Source organism: Strongyloides ratti, scaffold srae_scaffold0000001 (genome assembly GCF_001040885.1).
Source record: "Strongyloides ratti genome assembly S_ratti_ED321, scaffold srae_scaffold0000001".
Taxonomy (NCBI): domain Eukaryota; kingdom Metazoa; phylum Nematoda; class Chromadorea; order Rhabditida; family Strongyloididae; genus Strongyloides; species Strongyloides ratti.
In genome coordinates, this window is record NW_020171519.1 from 148014 (window position 1) to 168007 (window position 19994).

General features: G+C 23.4%; 11 protein-coding genes across 11 annotated transcripts; 9 read left to right on the forward strand and 2 right to left on the reverse strand.

Annotated features, from left to right (window-relative positions):
- Nucleotides 1-181: 181 nt before the first annotated feature.
- Nucleotides 182-1227, forward strand: SRAE_0000005600 (Ribokinase; the record flags this gene model as incomplete). The annotated part of the gene is made up of 3 exons (XM_024645895.1): nt 182-240; nt 295-719; nt 776-1227. 3 exons carry the CDS (start codon nt 182-184, stop codon nt 1225-1227), a joined length of 936 nt encoding a protein of 311 aa, XP_024500133.1.
- A 197-nt stretch (nt 1228-1424) lies between these two features.
- On the forward strand, nt 1425-2450 carry SRAE_0000005700 (Ribokinase; the record flags this gene model as incomplete). The annotated part of the gene is made up of 3 exons (XM_024645897.1): nt 1425-1477; nt 1517-1941; nt 1990-2450. The coding sequence occupies 3 exons, from the start codon at nt 1425-1427 to the stop codon at nt 2448-2450; spliced, it is 939 nt and encodes a 312-aa protein (XP_024500134.1).
- Nucleotides 2451-3247: 797 nt separating this feature from the next.
- SRAE_0000005800 (Domain of unknown function DUF4187 domain-containing protein) lies at nt 3248-4050 on the forward strand (the record flags this gene model as incomplete). Its single annotated transcript, XM_024645898.1, has 3 exons — nt 3248-3314; nt 3407-3568; nt 3608-4050. The coding sequence occupies 3 exons, from the start codon at nt 3248-3250 to the stop codon at nt 4048-4050; spliced, it is 672 nt and encodes a 223-aa protein (XP_024500135.1).
- A 94-nt stretch (nt 4051-4144) lies between these two features.
- Nucleotides 4145-5728, forward strand: SRAE_0000005900 (CWF19-like protein 1; the record flags this gene model as incomplete). The annotated part of the gene is made up of 1 exon (XM_024645899.1): nt 4145-5728. The coding sequence occupies one exon, from the start codon at nt 4145-4147 to the stop codon at nt 5726-5728; it is 1584 nt and encodes a 527-aa protein (XP_024500136.1).
- Nucleotides 5729-6093: 365 nt separating this feature from the next.
- SRAE_0000006000 (G-patch domain and KOW domain-containing protein) lies at nt 6094-7119 on the forward strand (the record flags this gene model as incomplete). The annotated part of the gene is made up of 1 exon (XM_024645900.1): nt 6094-7119. The coding sequence occupies one exon, from the start codon at nt 6094-6096 to the stop codon at nt 7117-7119; it is 1026 nt and encodes a 341-aa protein (XP_024500137.1).
- Nucleotides 7120-7256: 137 nt separating this feature from the next.
- On the forward strand, nt 7257-8602 carry SRAE_0000006100 (Probable proline--tRNA ligase, mitochondrial; the record flags this gene model as incomplete). The annotated part of the gene is made up of 2 exons (XM_024645901.1): nt 7257-8176; nt 8218-8602. 2 exons carry the CDS (start codon nt 7257-7259, stop codon nt 8600-8602), a joined length of 1305 nt encoding a protein of 434 aa, XP_024500138.1.
- Nucleotides 8603-8729: 127 nt separating this feature from the next.
- Nucleotides 8730-9538, forward strand: SRAE_0000006200 (DnaJ homolog subfamily C member 9; the record flags this gene model as incomplete). The annotated part of the gene is made up of 3 exons (XM_024645902.1): nt 8730-8832; nt 8880-8930; nt 9006-9538. The coding sequence occupies 3 exons, from the start codon at nt 8730-8732 to the stop codon at nt 9536-9538; spliced, it is 687 nt and encodes a 228-aa protein (XP_024500139.1).
- Nucleotides 9539-9747: 209 nt separating this feature from the next.
- On the forward strand, nt 9748-10824 carry SRAE_0000006300 (Protein arginine N-methyltransferase 8; the record flags this gene model as incomplete). The annotated part of the gene is made up of 2 exons (XM_024645903.1): nt 9748-9834; nt 9886-10824. The coding sequence occupies 2 exons, from the start codon at nt 9748-9750 to the stop codon at nt 10822-10824; spliced, it is 1026 nt and encodes a 341-aa protein (XP_024500140.1).
- An 863-nt stretch (nt 10825-11687) lies between these two features.
- Nucleotides 11688-12962, reverse strand: SRAE_0000006400 (CRAL-TRIO domain and GOLD domain and CRAL/TRIO,N-terminal domain-containing protein; the record flags this gene model as incomplete). The annotated part of the gene is made up of 5 exons (XM_024645904.1): nt 11688-11828; nt 11874-11968; nt 12029-12358; nt 12404-12851; nt 12891-12962. The coding sequence occupies 5 exons, from the start codon at nt 12960-12962 to the stop codon at nt 11688-11690; spliced, it is 1086 nt and encodes a 361-aa protein (XP_024500141.1).
- A 570-nt stretch (nt 12963-13532) lies between these two features.
- On the reverse strand, nt 13533-15258 carry SRAE_0000006500 (Hypothetical protein; the record flags this gene model as incomplete). Its single annotated transcript, XM_024645905.1, has 4 exons — nt 13533-14146; nt 14444-14578; nt 14627-15035; nt 15079-15258. 4 exons carry the CDS (start codon nt 15256-15258, stop codon nt 13533-13535), a joined length of 1338 nt encoding a protein of 445 aa, XP_024500142.1.
- A 3240-nt stretch (nt 15259-18498) lies between these two features.
- SRAE_0000006600 (Hypothetical protein) lies at nt 18499-19409 on the forward strand (the record flags this gene model as incomplete). Its single annotated transcript, XM_024645906.1, has 5 exons — nt 18499-18551; nt 18620-18892; nt 18940-19148; nt 19192-19275; nt 19327-19409. 5 exons carry the CDS (start codon nt 18499-18501, stop codon nt 19407-19409), a joined length of 702 nt encoding a protein of 233 aa, XP_024500143.1.
- Between the last annotated feature and the right edge of the window lie 585 nt (nt 19410-19994).

A 19994-nucleotide genomic window follows, 5' to 3' on the forward strand; every position in this document is an offset into this window, starting at 1 on the left:
ATAATAAGTAACATGTCGATTGTTAAAACTCCAATATATAACATTCAATAAAAGTATATAAAAAAAATATCGTTAATGTATGTATATTATTAAAAATGATAACAAAATTATATATTAATGAGATGAAAAATTTAGTTGTTAATAAAAAAAAAATTATATAATTTGTTCATTTTTTTTTACAATGATAAATGAAGAATCAAAAATTCTTGTATTTGGATCTATTGTTCAAGATTTAATAAGGTATTTCATTTTTAATTATTAAAATAAATAAATAAGTATTTTTTTTTCTTTTAGTTATGCTAAAAACTTTCCAAAACCAGGAGAATCAGTAAGAGGTACATCTTTTAAAATGGGATCAGGAGGAAAAGGAGCCAATCAAGCTGTGGCAGCAGCCAAATTAGGAAGTAATGTTAAGATGATTGGTGCTGTTGGAGATGATATTTTTGGAAAAGAAAATATTAGTAATATTGCTAAATCTGGAGTAAATGTTGAAGGTATTGTAAAAATAAAAACTGAATCTACTGGTACTGCTACAATTTTTGTTAATGAAGAAGGTGAAAATAGTATTGTTGTAGTATTATCAGCAAATTATATGCTTAACCAACAAAAAGCTATTGAATCGGAGGAAGATGTAAAAAAAAGTAATGTTGTTATGATTCAAAATGAAATTAATGAGGATGGAAATTTAACAATTTTAAAAATTGCTAAAAAACATAATGGTAAACAAAAATTTATTTATTTTTTTAATATAATATATTTATTAAAAATATTTTAGTTAAAACATTATATAATCCTGCACCTGGATTACCAAACTTAAATAAAGAAATTTTAAAATATACTGATATACTTATAGCTAATGAAAATGAAACAGAATTTTTAGTGGAAAAAGAAGTAACTACTGATAATAATTTTATAGAAGCAGCAAAATTATTAATTAATTTTGTCAACGAAGCTGTAATTTTAACACGTGGAAAAAACTCAACTATAGTAGCTATTAAAAATGATAATAATAATATTGAAACATTTACTATACCAATAATTTCTGTTAAAGCTGTTGATACAACAGGAGCTGGTGATTGTTTTTGTGGTTCATTTATTCACGCTTACATCACAAAAAAGTTATCAATAAAAGAAAGTATTATCTTTGCTACTAAAGTTGCTAGTTTATCTGTACAAAAACTAGGAACACAATCATCATATCCATTTAAAGATGAAATTAATTTTTAATTTTATATAATCTATTCAAAGTACAATAAAACTTTATTTTTTTGTTTTGAATAACAATAAATTTATAAGTATATTTTTTCAATATATAACTTTTTATTTTTTTGTTTGTGTACACAGTAGCTTTTTTTTTTATGTTTTTACATATACCTAAAAAAAAATATAATAAATTTTATTATAGAAGAAAAAATTTATATAAAATGTCTTCACCTCAAATTCTTGTTGTTGGTTCTATTATAACGGATCTTATAAAGTAAGTTACTAAAATTAAAATTAATTGATTATTATATAGTTATACTGACAATTTTCCTGAACCAGGAAAAACTACTAAAGGAAAACTTTTTAAAATAGATTGTGGTGGTAAAGGAGCTAACCAGGCTGTTAGTGCTGCTAAGTTAGGTTCTAATGTAAAAATAATTGCTTGTGTTGGTAATGATGTTTTTGGAAAAGAAAATATAAAAAATATAAAAGATAATGGTGTTAATGTTGATAATGTACAAATTATTGAAGGATACAAAACAGCCGTTGCAAATATAATGATTGACAAGAATGGAGAAAATATAACAATTGTCAATTTAGGGGCAAACTTAGAATTAAATGCTAACAAAATCCAACAACTTGAAAATGAAATAAAAAATAGTTCCCTTATCATGTTACAAAATGGCATATCTCGTGAAGGCAATTTAGAGTGTATGAAAATAGCTCAAAAATATAAAGGTTTTTTTTTTAAATTAAAAAAAAAAATAATTTAATGATTATTTTTAGTTGAAGTAATGTATAATGCAGCACCTGGTATAAAAAATTTAGATCAAGAGTATCTCAAAAATACTGACTATCTTATTGTAAATGAAAATGAGGCACAGTTTTTATCCGAAATACCACTGATATGTGATAACGATTATATTGAATGTGCATTAAAATTAACAAAAAGTGTCAAAAAAGTTGTCATTATAACTAGAGGAAGTAATTCAACAATTGTAGCAATAAATGACAAAAATAAAAAATATTTTGAAATAAAAATTGACAAAGTAAAAGCAAATGATACAAATGGGGCTGGAGATTGTTTCTGTGGAGCTTTTGCTAGCACAATTGTAACAAAAAAATATACTATTAAAGATAGTGTAATTTTTGCATCAAAAGTTGCAGCATTATCTGTTCAAAGAATAGGCACACAATCCTCTTATCCCAATATTGATGAAGTAAATAAAATTTTAAAAATTCAATAAAATTGTCCTTTCTTTTATGCAATAAATACATTTGGTTTTTGTTAAATTAATATCGTAGAAACGCATTTAAATTCATGTTCATTGAAATTATTAGATCTTAAAATCATGAAAATTTGTATTTTTGATATATCAAAAAATAAGTTATTGAAGTTTTTCTATCTTTTCTATAAATATTTCACTTAAAAAACTTATCTTCAAAATTGATTTCGTACTTGAAACTTTTATAAATTGGAATCTTTTTAATTTAAAAATTTTTATTGGATCAAGAATGGATTCTGATTGTATTTTTTGTGTTCATTTTTATTTTAATAAATGTTTTGAAATTTAAAAATTAGTTTTTTTTATTGATACAAATTTTAAAAAATTTCCATGCCTGCTTACCTTTTAATTATGTGAATAAATAAAATTTTTTTTTGCTTTTTATAAAAAATTACACGAATATTTTGACACAAATCATAAAGTTTATAGATTATATAAGTACTTTTAACAAGCCATAGAAACGTAATATCAGTTAAAATACAACTTCTTAATTATCAATATTCCGTGACTTTAAAGCTGATAGCAGATTTTGCGTATAGGTATCAGTTTTTTTACATGTTAACATTATTTTTAAACTATATTAGTCAACTGAGAATAATAAGAAAAATAGTAGAAACTATTTTTTTATTTAAAAAATTTTAAATGTTGGAATAACGTTCACTACTATGGAACATTTTAAAATGTATGCTTGGATATCTAACTTAGACTATTTTTTTTTTTCTAAATTTGCTTATTTAAGTTTTTTATAAATTAAAAACATGTCTGACACAGAAGATGATTACATGTCTGAGGCAATTCTAAATGGTTTTACAGAAAATATAGAAGGTAAGTTAGATGAAAACTATAATAATGTTTTCTAGAAAAAAATATAAGAAATCGTGAGAGAGATCGTCTTTTAAAGATTGCCAAAAGAACAGATATGGCACGTCAAAAACAATTAGAAAAAGTTTCATTACCGGAAAAACAAGAACAAATTAGAAAACAAATTGAATCAGAACCTATACCAGATGATAATATTGGTTTGAAATTACTTGTAAAAATGGGATATAATCCTGAAGATGAATGTAGTAAAAATTTAGGTAAACCTATTGTGGTAGAATCTAAAAATGATACACTAGGATTGGGTTTTGTTGAAGAAGAAAAAAAAAAGACAAAAGAGAAATTTGATGAGCAAGTGAAACGTACACATGAACAAATTAAAAAAATAGATACTCTTGTAAATGATTTTAGAAAGCGTAGACGTGACTTAAAGATGTACAATCTTTGTATTAGTGATTTAAGAAAATGTCAAAGAGTATGTTACGAAATGGATCAAAGAATGAATATAGTAAAACCAATAAATGACTACTTCTGGCCACGGCATATTATGAACATTGAAGATGATGATGAAGCATTTAGGTTAGAACGTTTGACAGAAGATGAATTATTTGATTGCTTAGAAAATATTATATCATATCTCAGAGAACAATTTTTATACTGTATATATTGTGGATCTACATTTGAAGATAAAGATGACATGGAATCTCAATGCCCGGGAGTTTCAAGAGAACAACATGATTAAATAAATTTTTTATTTTTTACATCTTTTCATTGGGTATAAATCCATTGCTACTGTGTTTTTTTACTATTTAATTATTTGAAAATTTTTGCAGAACATGTCAGGTACAAAAATATTAGTTTCTGGTGACGTTAAAGGAAATTTTGAAACACTAATAAAAAGAGTTACAACAGTAAATTCAAAAGCTGGTCCTTTTGATCTTTTGTTTTGTGTTGGTGAATTTTTCGGAGATAATAAAGAGGATAACATGGCAGTCCTAAATGGAGAATTGAAATTTCCAATTTCTACTTATATTTTAGGTCCATGTAATCCACTTAATGAAGAGTACTTTCCAGATGATGGAGGGTGTCTAACAGAAAATTTAACATATCTTGGTAAAAAGGGAATGTTTTTTTCAACACAAGGATTAAAAATAGCATATTTAAGTGGAAAAGAAAGTGCAGAATTAATGAAGTCTACCTTTGATAAAAGTATAGTCAATGATCTCATATATCCTGTTAAAGCTTTACATGGTTTTATTGGTTGTGACATTTTATTGACATCTGATTGGCCTGAAGGAGTTACAAAGTTTTCAAATAACATACCCAAACAAATTCCAGAAGGGTCAACATTAATATCCCAAGTAGCAACTGCATTAAAACCACGTTATCATTTTGCTGGATTACACTGTCATTATGAAAGAACACCGTACAGAAATCACCGAGTACTTATTGATACTGCTCAACATGTAACAAGATTTATTGGTTTAAATAGTGTAAATAATGAATTGAAAGAAAAATGGTTATATGCTTTTTCAATAACACCACTTACTAAAATGTCAAGAAATGATTTGGTGGCTCAGCCTGATGTTGTTAGTGAATTTCCTTACATGGATATTATAACAGATATTTTTATGGAAGATAAAAAAAAAGAATTTGAATCTAGTTCTGCTAAATCATATTCTAAATTTGACTTTAGTTATTTAGAAGAAGAAGATAATAGGAAACGAAAGAATGAGACCAATTCGTATGATGGAAACGAGAAAAAATCAAATGCACCTTGTTGGTTTTGTTTAACTAATGTAGATGCTGAAAAGCATCTTATTGTTAGTATTGGTACACATTGTTATGTTGCAATGCCTAAAGGACCACTAAATAATAGGCATATTTTGATTATCAGTAACAATCACACACAATCTTTGGTTGCAGCATCTCAAGAAATTAGAGATGAGATTCGCAAGTATATAGATGCTTTTACATTGTTATATTCACAAGATGATCAGGCTGTTGTTGTGTTTGAAAGAAACTATAAAACACAACATCTTCAAGTAAATTTGGTCCCTATTCCTAATGTAGCAGTAAAATACCTAAAAACATCGCTTCTAACAATGGCAAGTCTTAAAGATATAGATCTTACACTTTTAGATAAGGATGCTTTTATATGGAATGAAATTGAGGAAAATATACCTTATTTTGTTATAGAATTTCCAGATGGATCCAAATATTTTACTAGAAAAATGAAAAATTTTCCTTTGCAATTTGGTAGAGAAGTTTTATGTTCAGCGAAACTTTTAAACAATGAACATAAAATCGACTGGAAAAATTGTACAATGGATAAACTTGAAGAAACCAGTATTGCTAGAACTCTCAAACAAGATTTTAAGAATTTTGATCCTTTTATTAATAATGATGATTCAGAATAATTTTTTTATTAATATTTTGAGAATACTTTTCATTTTTTTTTGTAAAAATAATAATAATAAAATAATACATTAAATTAGAAAAATATCTATTTGACAATATTGTGATTACGATAAGAATATAGCTACTTGAAATTAAAAGTGTATTTGTGTGCTTTTACAACAAAACTATTTTCAACATTATTCCAAAATTAATGTTGTAGGAAAATCTACATAAAAGTTTGAAAATTTGGTAAGCTTTCAAATTCTTGTGTATTTTTTACTAACTTTTTTTTATTGTATTAATATTATTTTACTTAAGGATCATTGTTTATTTTCGTTGTAATTTTATTAAACTACGATTTACTTTTTTTTAGTTTCACAAAATTATGAAAATAAGTTTCAGCATTAAAACTGAGTCTAAGAAGGTCGAACCACCAAAGCCTGCATCTATTTTTAAAGAATCATCTTCACTGGCCAATGATAGTGACGATGAATTTAAACCTATAAAAAAACTAGCTATACGAGGATTTCAAAATGGAGAAGTCGACGGGGAAAAAGAAAGTGACGATGAAGTTATAATTGATTTATGCCAGCAAAAAAATGATTGGAAAATACAAAAATTAAAAAATCGTCTTAAAGAAGAAGGTCTTTCACCAGAGGAAAAAGCAAGAATTTTAATAATTTTGGAATCAATGGGTAGTAGTGAAGAAGGTATGAATGTTGGTGAAGATACTACAATAATAGAAGGAACAAACATTGTTGAAGAAAATGGTGAAGATGCAGATTACAGTAAAGTTAAAGTAAAAGATTTTGGAATGGCACTTTTAAGAGGCTGTGGTTGGAAGAAAGGTGAAGGTATTGGTAAAGACAAAAAAGTAGTTAAAGTAGTCATACCTAAAATAAGACCAAAAGGTTTAGGGCTTGGTGCTGACCCAAAAATTAAAAAGAAAAAAGTTTTATCAGATGATGGGAAAACTATAGAAGAATTAGAATTAAAAAAAGGAAGTTTCGTAAAAATTCTCCATGGAAAGTACACAGGTAGATATGGAATTGTTGAGAATATAAATGTTGATCTCGTTCGTGTATTCATTAAATTAACATTGGGGGGAAACAAAGTTGACGTTAGTCAATTTAATATAGAAGTTGTATCTAAATCAGAACATGAAAAATATGGGAAAGTTTTAAATAAAGAAAAATATGAGAAAGTGAAGTACGAAAAAGAAGAAGAAAGGGGATCTACAAAAAAAAGAAAGACTAGTTGTGATAGAGAACGTTCAAGGAAAGATTATGAATCAGATAGCGAAGATGAAGGTAAATATAAAAAAAAGAGAAAGTCTTGTAATGAAGAATGTGATAGGAAAAGAGAAAGAAGAAAATCTCATGAACGTGATTATAGAAGATCACGTCATTAAAAATTACACAATTGTTTAATTTTTTTTTAAACCACAACTATTTTTTTTATACTTACAAAGAGTCTTAAAACTCATGTATATTTTTTCTTATAAAACAAATTAAAAATTTTTCTTATTATAAACAATAATAATTTTAGATGCCTACTTTTGCAAGTAAGCTTCTCATAGGGTCTGTTACAGCAAATGCAGTTAAAACTAAATCACTGAGTTATCATTTAATGCTAGAAAATGGATTAATAAGCCAACCAGTATCAAAAGGCATTTACGTTACATTACCAATAGGACAAAGAATTGTGGACAAATTAATAAAAATTATCGAAAATGAATTAGATAGAGCTGGATGCCAAAAGTTAGCAATGCCTAGCATAGCTCCAAAATATTTATGGGAAAAGACAAATCGATGGAATGAGATGGGAAATGAAATGTATAAACTTAAAGATAGAAAAGACTTAGAATTTTGTTTACAACCAACAGGAGAAGAAATGATAACAGATATAGTTAAAAATTTAGGAACACCACGTCAATCACAATTGCCCATAAAATTATACCAAACAACAGAAAAATTTAGAGATGAAATGAATCCAAGGTTTGGCTGGCTAAGAGGAAAACAATTTATAATGAATGACTTGTATACTTTTGATAAAACAAAGACTGATGCCTTAAATACGTATAAAGAAATAAATAAGATATATGAAAGAATTTTTTATGATGTACTGGAATTGAAAAATGTAATATACAAAGTAGAAGCCGACACAGGTGCTATGGGTGGTAGTTTAAGTCATGAATATCAAATAAAAAATAACTCTGCTGAAGACAAACTTTTAGAATGTAAAAAATGTGGCAAAATTTCACAAAAAGAATTTAACAGTGGTAAATGCACCTCTTGTGATAATAATAAAGAATTCAAAGAGTACGACAGTATTGAGATTGCACATACTTTTTACCTTGATCAAAAATATTCCAAATGTTTTGGTTCTGTATTTTCAAATAATAAGAATAAAGAATACTATGAAATGTGTTGTTTTGGTATTGGCATAACTCGTCTTATAGCTGCTTGGTATGATTAATAATTATTTATTTTAATAACATATTTTTTAGTATTGATGCATTGTCAGGTGGAAGGACATCTATGAGAATGCCCAAAGCTATTGTACCGTATAAAAAAGTTTTAATTTTACCAAAAAAGTTGGACAAACCACTGTTGAAGGAACAATTAGAACTAGTTGTTAGAGAACTATCTTCAAAATTAGCTAATCATACAGATATAATAATAGACGATAGAACTGACAGATCAATTGGAAAAAAATTGGTAGAATGGAACAAATTTGGTATACCTGATATTTGTGTAATTAGTACATCAGCCAAAAATTTACTTGACAATGATGTTATTGAATATTATACAGCAGATATTAATTGTGATAAATTAACTCAACACCCAAATTTAAATTTGAATTCATGGGTTGATATTATGACTAATGATTAATAATTTGTATAATAAATATTTACTAAAGCTACTTCTTTCCAATTGTTTTTGCGCGGTTGTGTTTCGACTACGAACTTCCCATTAAGACATAATATTGTTTTTTTTGTTTCCCTTGTGACAAAAAAGTATGGGTTTTAAAGATGATTGTGAAACTAATTTTGGCTCATCTGAATTGTACACTATATTGGGATTGAATCCAAAAGACAAAAAGAAACTAACTATTCACGATGGTTTGTTATATTGATTTATTTTAATACTATATTTTTTTTCATTTTAGTTAAAAAAGCATATTACAAAAAGTCTCTACTTTTTCATCCAGATAAATTCCGTGAAGAATCTGAAGAAAACAAAGCTTTAGCAACTTGTAAATTTCAGATTATCTCAAAAATTTATAGTATATTAGGAGAAGAGGACAGTAAAAAGGCATACGATGAAAATGGTATTACAGGTGAAGATGATGATATCAGTGACTGGGTTTCTATTTGGAAGAAACATTTTAAACCTGTAACTATTGAAGATATTGAAGCTTATTTGAAAACATACACAAATTCGGATGAAGAAAAGCAAGATATAATCGATGCTTACAATAAGCATAAAGGAGATTTAAATAAAATTCTCGAATGTACTTATAATTATGACGTCTCTAATATAGATGATCTCATGAATCTTATAAATAGTATGATTGATGATGGAATATTAGAAAAATATTCAAAGTGGAAACCTTTAAGTAAAGCTAAGATAGAAAAATTAAAAAAACGTAAAGAACAAGAAAAAATTGAATGTGAAACTAACCTGAAAAAAATTAAGAAAAATGGTAATGAAGTAAAGAGTCTAGAAGATATGATTCGTGAAAGAAGCAGAAAACGCGGACAAGACATTTTGATGCAATTAGAAGAAAAATATTGCCAACCAAAGAAGAAGAAACTTAGAAATTAACTAATTTTAATTTTTTTTTCTATAAATATTTCATAATTAATGTATTTCATCTATTTTTTATTATAAATAAAGAAATTATCAGGAAACACTGTACCAATTTTTGTCCTGTAACGACGTATTGTCTACTTCTACTGTACGCGGTGGATAATTAATATCTAAAGTTTTTTTTCTGAATTATTTAGTTTTTAACTTGTTATTTAAAATATACTATGGATAATAATCAAGAGAAATCAGCAACAGACCAGTCTAGTCAGGATTACTACTTTAACTCCTATGCCCATTATGGCATTCACGAGGTATATTAATTTATTTTAATTAAAAATGCCATTTTTTATAATTTTTTTTAGGAAATGTTGAAAGATGAAGTTCGTACAAAAACATATCGTGATTCAATTTATCAAAATAGACATCTATTTAAGAATAAGGTTGTCCTTGATGTTGGAGCTGGAACTGGAATTTTGTCTATGTTTGCTGCTAAAGCTGGGGCAAAAAAAGTCATTGCTATTGAATATTCTGGTATTGCTGAGCAGACAAAACTTTTGGTTCGTGATAATAAATTAGATGATATTATCACTGTTGTTAAAGCTAAGGTTGAAGAAGTTGATGATCTCCCTGATGGTATAAAAAACGTTGATATCATAATCTCTGAGTGGATGGGCTATTGTTTGTTATATGAATCTATGCTTAATACTGTTCTTTATGCGCGTGATAAATGGCTTGTTAAAGATGGTTTAATTTTTCCAGATAAATGCTCAATGTACATAACAGCTATTGAAGATGGAAAGTACAAAGAAGAAAAAATATTTTGGTGGGAGAATGTATACGGCTTTGACTTTTCACGTATTGGACGTATTGCCGTCAAAGAACCATTGGTTGATTGTGCTGATGCAGAACAAGTTTGTACAAGCACTGCCTTAATAAAAGTGTTAGATTTGTACACTATAACTGCAAATGAATTGAATTTTTCATCAAATTTTTCTCTTAAATTTTGTCGTAAAGATTATGTCCATGCTTTTGTCATTTATTTTACGACCGATTTCACTAAATCACACAAACCTATTGGATTTTCAACGGGACCAGATGCTAAATATACTCATTGGAAACAAACAATATTTTATACTAAGGATCCAATTATTGGAGTTAGAGATGACTTAATAAAGGGAATTATCTCATTTAAAGCAAATGCTAAGAATCCCCGAGATTTAGATATTAGAATTAAATTTGATTTTGTAAGTAAAGATGGAAGAGAAAGCCTTTCGGAGGACAATGAATATTTAATGCATTAATTTTTGATGAAAAATGTTTTCTAATGTTGTTATCTCGTTTATATTTTTTTGTTAATTGTTCTGTTGACGTTTTTATGTGTACTTGTTGCGATAGAGATGTTCCAACATTTTACTTATAAATATTGACAATAATTTTTTAAATATTTTTTATCAGTAATAGAAGAAGTTTGTCTTGTGAGATGGAAGAAAAATTTTTTTTTTTTAAGGCATAACAATTTTAATTAATTTTATCTTTTGTGTTTTTAAAAAAAAATTAATTGTTATAGATAAATTTGATTGATCAATGTATTAACACAAATTTTATCTAGTTATTAATTTTTGTAATTGTTAATGGAATAATATATTTTTGAAAACATATGAGATTTTGTAGTCGTTTTAAAATTGTATTAGTTTTGTTTTGAAAAAAAGATGTAAAGGAAAATAAAAATATAGATCAATTATAATTATTCAGAAATGGTAAATTAAAGTTTTTAGTAATAATTTGAATTTGATAAAACAATAACATTATACTATTTTTAAATTAGTAATTGATTATTTTGAAATATAAAATTTCAAATCAATCAAATTACTGTAGAAATTATTTAATATATATTTTAAAATCAAATACATAAACATTTTTTTGTTATCACTTATGATAATAATAAAAAAATTAGACTTAGTTAAGTAGTGAATATTAGTTTAAAGTAAAAAATGTTGTTGTTTGTTCAAGTTTATGAAAATAAATTTTTTAATATAATTATATGAAAGAAATTATTGTAATTAGTTTCAAAATAAAATCAAATTGCAATTTTTATCACAATTGTTTAGAACAAAAGTTTTTTAATTGCCATAAAACGTGATTTTGTTTAAATTTTGATAAATTATTAATCTTTCAACTCTATAATATATTTTATTTTTAAATTATGAATCCATGCATGTTCATTACTAAACCAAAAATGATATGTTCCTGTTATTGGAGCTATTATCTCATCAGTTAATGGTACCCATGTTGGACCAGGAACCTTCTAGAATAATTTTATTAATACTATAAATTTTTAAAATAAACATACATTGAAACGTGGATATGCAGTTATCATTTTTTCAGAGTCATTTTCATTATCATTTTCTGTGCAATAAATAGCATATGCAAAGTGACCATCTGTTTCTATAAACCATTTTATTATTTGATCTTTTTTCGCTTTTATAGTAAATGATTTAGCTTTACCGGCAGAAACTGAAAATAATTGTACTTTATCAGCTGGTTGTAATGACCCTTTATAATAATCTTTCTCATCAACATTTTTTGGCCTTTTTACATCAGCTAAAAACAATTGATTATTATCACAATTCCAGAATGTTGGTAATGATTCTGGACATGCCATAGTTAATATTTCATCTTTCCATGTATGACTACCTAAAATTTTAACTTTATTTTTAGTTTTTTCTGGAAGTAAAGGTTTAGCAATGTTCCATAAAGTTGTTATAAAAGTTGGGCATCCAACAAGAACAAATGAATGTATCAATTCAACATAATGATCAGCCATGAACGATGAAACTAAAATATATTTTTTTATTATTTAAGTGTCATATGATAACATACTTGATGACAAGGCTCCAGTCATTAAAGTTGTTAATTTTAAATCAAAATTTAAATTTGAAAGATCTAATATGTAAAGAATAGAAGTTTTTTCACCACTTTTTTTTTCTTCTTCCATTACTAATTTTAACATTGTTTCAAGATCATGACATCTTGCTTTAAGAATATCATTTAATGGGTATGTATGTAAAAGACCCCAAAAATCATTAACACCAGTCTGTTCAACATTTACAATTACATTTGGTATTTTAATAGCTGGACCAGTGTAACCTGCTGGCCAATATTCATGAACAGGAAAGTTTCTATTTTCTTTTGCCAAATTATCAAGATCCCATTTACTTTTTCTAAATAAAAGATGATTTTTAAGTTTTGGAACAATAATATCAAGTTTATAATCGTGTCCTTGAAGCCATCTTAATAAATTAAAATCAGTATCATAGTATGGTGTTAACTAAAATTTTTATTAAGATAATTATCTTTAAAAACATACCTCATTCTCTACTAACTTTCTTAATTCGTTAATTTTTATTTGATCATTTTGGGAAATATTATTTTGAACCATTATTTACAATGAAAAAATAAAAGATAAAAATCTAGTAAGAATTAATTTTTAGAAATTTAGTGTGTTATTGACAAATTGAAAATTGATTAAACTAAGGTGACATTGTTACAGAATGTATTTTATAAAAGATAAACGGATGCTATAATTAGGTCATTATTCATCTACATATAAAATGACTATTGGTATTTATGTGGATACATAAATAATGTATATTTTCATGAACACATGACTTTTATATTTGAAAATTATATTATATATTAATTTTTAATGGAATAATTTTATTTAAAATGTATTCTGTATCAACAATATATTAAAATTATTAGTGATACCTCGTCCTAGATATAAAAAAATATATATATATATATATAAATATAATGAACTTCATTATATCTCTAGTTATATTTTCAAATAATGAATTAATAAAAATTGTTTTTTTGAAATTATATAAAAATTTTCTACTGATACAATAGGAATTGATAGTTGCTAGAGAAATTAAAGAAATATACTTTTGATGGCACTAAATGATTATGCAATTAATGTTTAATTTTTTAATACTCATTTAAATTTCTTCTATACACTTTTGTTATTTTTTATGGCTTCAGGTAAATCTTCTTCTTTAACAACTTCAATTACATCATCTTGTGGTGGTTCATGAATTGTAGCAGTAGTAGTGACAAGTTCATTATCAATTTTTGCTTTTATTGATGATTCATTTGTTAGAACCGTTGTACCAGTTAAATTAGCAGAACGTTTACCCTTTTCTAAATATTCAGATGAATTTATATCATCCTCAATTTCTTCACCATCTTTCTTTATCATATTTTTTTGAGAACTAAGTGGATTAATTTTTCCATTAATTCCTAAAACATTATACAATGATCTTCTCATTTGGAAGTCAGTAATGAAGGTTAATATCGGATCAACACATACTCTCATTATAAGTGTTAATCTTACAAAACCAAGATACGTAATCATTTGATTAAAATGTTTTTGAAAATAACATTGGTCTGTATTTAATTGAAGTAAGATAGCCCATATTACATAAAATCCATTCATTGCAGCAAATGTCGCGACATTTAATGATAATTTCCAAAATGGAAACCTTGTATTCATAACCTGTTTATTATTACTATTTTTTTTGTTAAAGGAAGTAACAAATTTTCTGGCTTTTCTCACATATATTACTAAAAATGTTTATAAAAATTTAATTTTTATTATTAGTATGTAATGTTTTAATTTTTAATCATAAAACTTTTTTGCTCCTTGTTTGTTATTAAAATATAGTAATTTTATATGGTTATAAAAATTTACCATTATTGTTAAAATTAAAAATATGTGGTTAAAAATATTTTAAAAGGAGTAAAATTAATTAAATAAAGAAGATAATTATAATAAATAAAAAAAAAATAAGTATAATAAATTATAATAAAACTTTAAAATTTCATTTTGTATTATATTAAATAATAAATAAAAAAACTTACATGTACCAAAAAATATAAATAATGTAAAAAAATAAACAATAATTGTTAAAAAATTTCTACTTCGATACATTGCACGAAGGCATGTTTCCATTCTACATTTTGTTAATGCATTTAAATATGGTATTTTAACCATTGCTGTTATTGCAAGAGCATAAATAATTATAAAAAGAAAAATTAACCAACTTAACATTATAAGGTATATAACTTTTCTCATTGTAACTTTATTTCTATAACTAAATGGTTTAGAAACAGCATAAAGTTTAAGAAGTGATAATGAAACATATGATACCATTCCTGCCCAAAATGATCCTACAAAAAATGTATCTATTGCTGGTACAACATCACGATTAACTTTTGGAGCTAATAAACAATAACCAATTACGGCAAAATTTGATATACAACAAATTAAATCACCAACTGATCTATTAAAAAGTAAAGCATAACATTTTCTTGAAACTCTTTGTTGTTTAATTGCTCTATATGTTGAAATTAAAAAAAGTATTGTTAAAGATGTTGCTATAATTGTAAATGGTAATGGCATCCATCCATAATATCTTCTAAAAATATCCTCTAATTTTGCTGTATGTCTTTGCTAATTAAAAAAAAAAGATAAATAAATTTTAAAATAAACAAACTTTAATAAGGTCAAATCTTTCATCTTTTGATATATTTACAAAACATTCAGTTCTCATAACTTGACTCACATTATTAAAATTACTTGTTGTTAAATGATCCAATAAACTAGTTGTTGTAGTTGAAATTAAATTTATGGGACTTGTAGCATTAAATATTGTTACATTAGAATTATGAACCATATTTTGTGAGTAAAATCAATTTTAGTTTTTTTTTTTTAAAATCAACCAAAAAAAAAAGTAAAGAAATATAAATACTAAAAGAATATTATATATATATATATAAATGTTAAAAAATTTAATTTTTTTTTTATAAAGAATAATGTTTATATTATAATCTTATACACATTCCATTACATGTACATCAATCAGCCAAATTACATTTAAATACTTAACCGTAGTAATAATTATTAGTATATAAAGAAACAAATTAACAATAAATTAAATTATAATTAAATTTTTTTTTATAAAATCTATTTAATAACAAAATTATAAAAACCATTAATTTTAAAATTTAAAAAATTAAAGTTAATTAAAATTTAAAATAAATATATACACATATATGATAATTGTTAAATATTTAAAATATATTATATTTAGATTTCTGGAATATTTTATATATAATAAAAATTATAAAAAGTAAAGAGAAATATTTTAGAAAATACTTTTGTTAAATGTTTAGGTAAATTTTAAGGATGATTATATTATATGATTCAATCATGATATTTAAATAGCAAAATTTAATGTTATTCTACTCTCTAACAAAATATAAATAATAAAAAAAAAATAATAATAAAAAGTAAAGGGATTTTTTTTTATTTTAATAAATTTAAATTCATACTTTTGAAAAAAAAATGATATTATTTAAAATTGATAATGATTAAAATAATAAAAAAAAATCATTCTAATTGTGTGTACATCATGATATATCATCTTAAAATACAGCGAATTTTACAACAACAAAAAAAAATTATTTGATAATAATATTTTAAAAGAAAATATTTAGTTTTTTGTTTTGTTATGTTAAGGAATTAATTTTAAATAAAATATAATTAAAAATTTTTCTACAATTTAAATGGGATATTTTAAATAATGAGAGAGACAAAATTAAATATCTATAATGTTTTAAAATATATACATATATAATGATCAAGTAAAATTGTTAATTAAGATAGTTGGCGGAACCATCATCAACATTGTTTAACGAAACTACATGCCTATAATATTAATAAGAAATAATGACCATTTATTTAAAGTGACATCATTTTAATATTTATCAAATATTCATATAAATATATATATTTTCATAATGATATTAATAATTTATAAAGTATAACAAAATTTGTAATTTTTTTAAGAATATAAAGTTTGTTTTTTTTTAATTTAAAAATTATAATACAAAAATTTTTAAAGGTATAAATATATAATGCAAACAAACATGTAGTTGTATATACTTTTATGGTAAGTAAATCTAAACAACATAGAATATTATCAAATAAACAAATCAAAGAAAAATAAGAAACGATTTAAAAAATGATATAATTAAAAATTGTTTTTAAATAAAAAAAAATACAGATCAATTTATGTCATTCCTATTTTATTATTTTGTTTAATATTTTGTTGAACACTTTTTTTTTGTTTCTATAAAAAAAAAATCTATGTATATTTTAAACGAAAAATTTTTTTTCTCTTGTTCTTTAAATATAAGCTAATGATAAACAATAAATTGTATTTATAAATGATAAATTAATCAAGGATTTAGTAAATTATACTTAAATTTATTCCTTCATAACTACAATATTTTATAATAACAAAAAAGAAAAAAAAAAGTGAAACTATCTTTTTAACAATTTAAAATTTTTCTTAAATGTTTTTGTATGTAGTAGAAATAATAGTTAATATACAATTTTTTCTTTTACAGTTGATGATTAAACAAAAATAAGTATAAAATAATTTTAAATTTAAGGATTTTATAATAAAGTAAGACATATTGTTACATATTATATTTATTATTTTTATTTACATCATAAAAATACTAGAATCATATTTCAGGTATATTACTTCTAATTATTCTAATAAAAATAACATAATTGTAAAAATAATAATTTATTTATTTGACATAAAATATATAATTAATAAATTGTATTGTAAATTTGTCTATATTTTTTTAAACTATATTTTACAATTTTTGAATATTTTTACAAAAGAATATTATGAAAAAAAAAAAATAGTTAGTTTTTATATTAATATATTTCATCACAACTAATAATATGTTTAATTTTAAATTAACTTAAAGCTTTTTTTTTTAATTTCAATGTTAATTTCAAAAATAAAGTTATGAATAAAAATAAAAAAAGAACATTTATGGTAAAAAAAAATTGTGTATTGATATATAAAAATTACAGTTATCTTTTAATAAATAATAAAGTTAACCTTCAAATTCCAACCAAACAAAACATAAAATCACAGTTATTTATGTTCCATATTATATCATTAATATTTTCTTTAAGCATTAAAAATCATCTGTTATGATAAAGATGAAATTTTTAATAATAATTAAACATGTTTATTTTATTATAAATTAATTCTCGTTTTTCATAATTAGTAATTATAATTATGTATTATATGATTATTACAAAAATAATAGTTAATTTAAAAAAAAAAAACTAAACCACAATTAATAAAAATAACAATAAATTGGATATAATTATTAGGTTTATTAACTTTTATTTAACATTTTTTTATCATAAAGTCTATGGATAAATTAAATTTTTTATTATTGTTGTTTTAAAAACTAATTATTTAAATGTATGATAATAAAATAATACAATTATATTTTAAAAAAATAAAAAATTGATTTTGTAAAAGAATGAAAGATATATTTTAAACATTTTTAATTGTCAAAATCTGTTTTATCTTGTTTTTATAAAATTTGTTTCATAAAGAATTGATAACTTTTGTTGTTTATCTAGAATTTTATTAATAGCATAAAAATATTTTAAAATTATTATAAAATTTAAAAATATACTTTATTTATTTATGAAAGTTTTGCATAATATTTTTCAAGGTCATTAAAATAGGCTTTCGAAAAAATGAATCACAAAATGAGAAATGTATTAATCATTCAAGGGTTATATTAAAGTTGATCTGATACAAAATGAAAAAAAAAAATTATAATTTTGATAAATAACATATAAATATACTCTTTAAGCCGTATTATTGTAACAGTTATTTTATATATAAAAGTTAAAGAGAAATTAACCTCAAAAATTGTAAAAAGCTTTTGTTGAATATTGAAATTATGTAACATCATAATTAACAGAAAATTGGGTAATTATTTTAAAAGGTTGATTATTATAATATATATAAGTATTGATATGTATAAATATTAAATATTATTTGTATTAATAATTATTTGATAAAATGAAAATTTATTTTACACTCAAAATTTTTCTATTATATCATTATTTTTTAAGGTAATATATATATATATTATATAATATATTTTTTTTTAATTATCAAATAATACTTTTATTTAATTTAGTGTATCATCACAATTATTAGGAAGTAATTTTTTATCAGTTTTAAGAGGTTATAGTAGTGATATGTGTAGATATATATCATGTTCTTATGGTAGTTATTGTTTAAATGGTGTTTGTATGAATAGTCAAAATAACCTTCTTGGTTATGGAAATGGATTAATGGGAAATCAAGGATTATTAGGAGGATATAATTCTTTAAATACTTTAGGTGGTCTTGGAACCATGGATACATTAAATGCAAATAAAGTTTGTACTGATGTTGATGATTGTTATAGGTATAAATAAAATTATATTATTATTTTTATTAATAAATTATATTTAGTGGACAATCATGTCAAGGTGGTCGATGTATGTATACAGGTTATGGACAAACATCAAATGCTTTAGCTACTGGAATTGGTGAAACAATTTCTGGAGTTAGACCATGTCAAATGTTACAGGATTGTTTAAATACAGAAATTTGTGTAAATGGTTTTTGTTCAAAAAGTAATGTTGCTTATGCTGGTTCACAAGAAACATATACAACACAATGTATGATATTAATAATACTATTTCTAATTCTATTTATTTTTAGCTTGTAGTTCAGGAGCACCATGTCCAATAGGATACTATTGTATTAATGGAATCTGTGAAAGAAATCTTTTACATTCAACATCTCGTAAGTAAAATTAAAATCAAATAAAAAAGTTTAATATGATAATATTTTTAGCTTGTTCATTAGGTTCTTCTTGTCAGATAGGATATACCTGCCAGCTTGGAAGATGTTTACCTTCAACGGCAATTGGTAAATAGATTTCCTAATGAAAAAAAAAAAACTTTTTAAAGTTGTCATATGAATAAAAGTTATGATAAATGTCTTTGAAAAATGCTTTAATTTTAATAAAAAGTATTACTTAAACTACCAAAATAATCTCTTCAAATATATTACATTCAACAAAAATAAAAAAGGCGTTTTAAATTTGAACAAAGTTATATTTTATTGATAAGAAAATATAAAAGATATTAATTTGTTATGGAAAATATTATACATTTGTTTATCAAAATAAAATAATCATATTATACTTTATATAAATAAAAAAATTAATTCACCATAACTAATATTTATTTTTTTCTATCATAAAAATTTTATTAAATTTTAACTTTAAAAGATATAATTTTTAAAATGTTTTTCGTTTAACAAATGGTATTTCCTAAATGATTAGAAAATATTTCTTTTTAATTTTTCACTTTTATAATATTTATATATTGTTGGTTATTCAACAAATATACAACAAAAAATGATTATATTAGATGCACTTTTTATTACTTTTTGTGCAAATTATGTCTTTTACTAACAATTTTTGATCATTTATATTTATATATTTTTAATAGTATTTA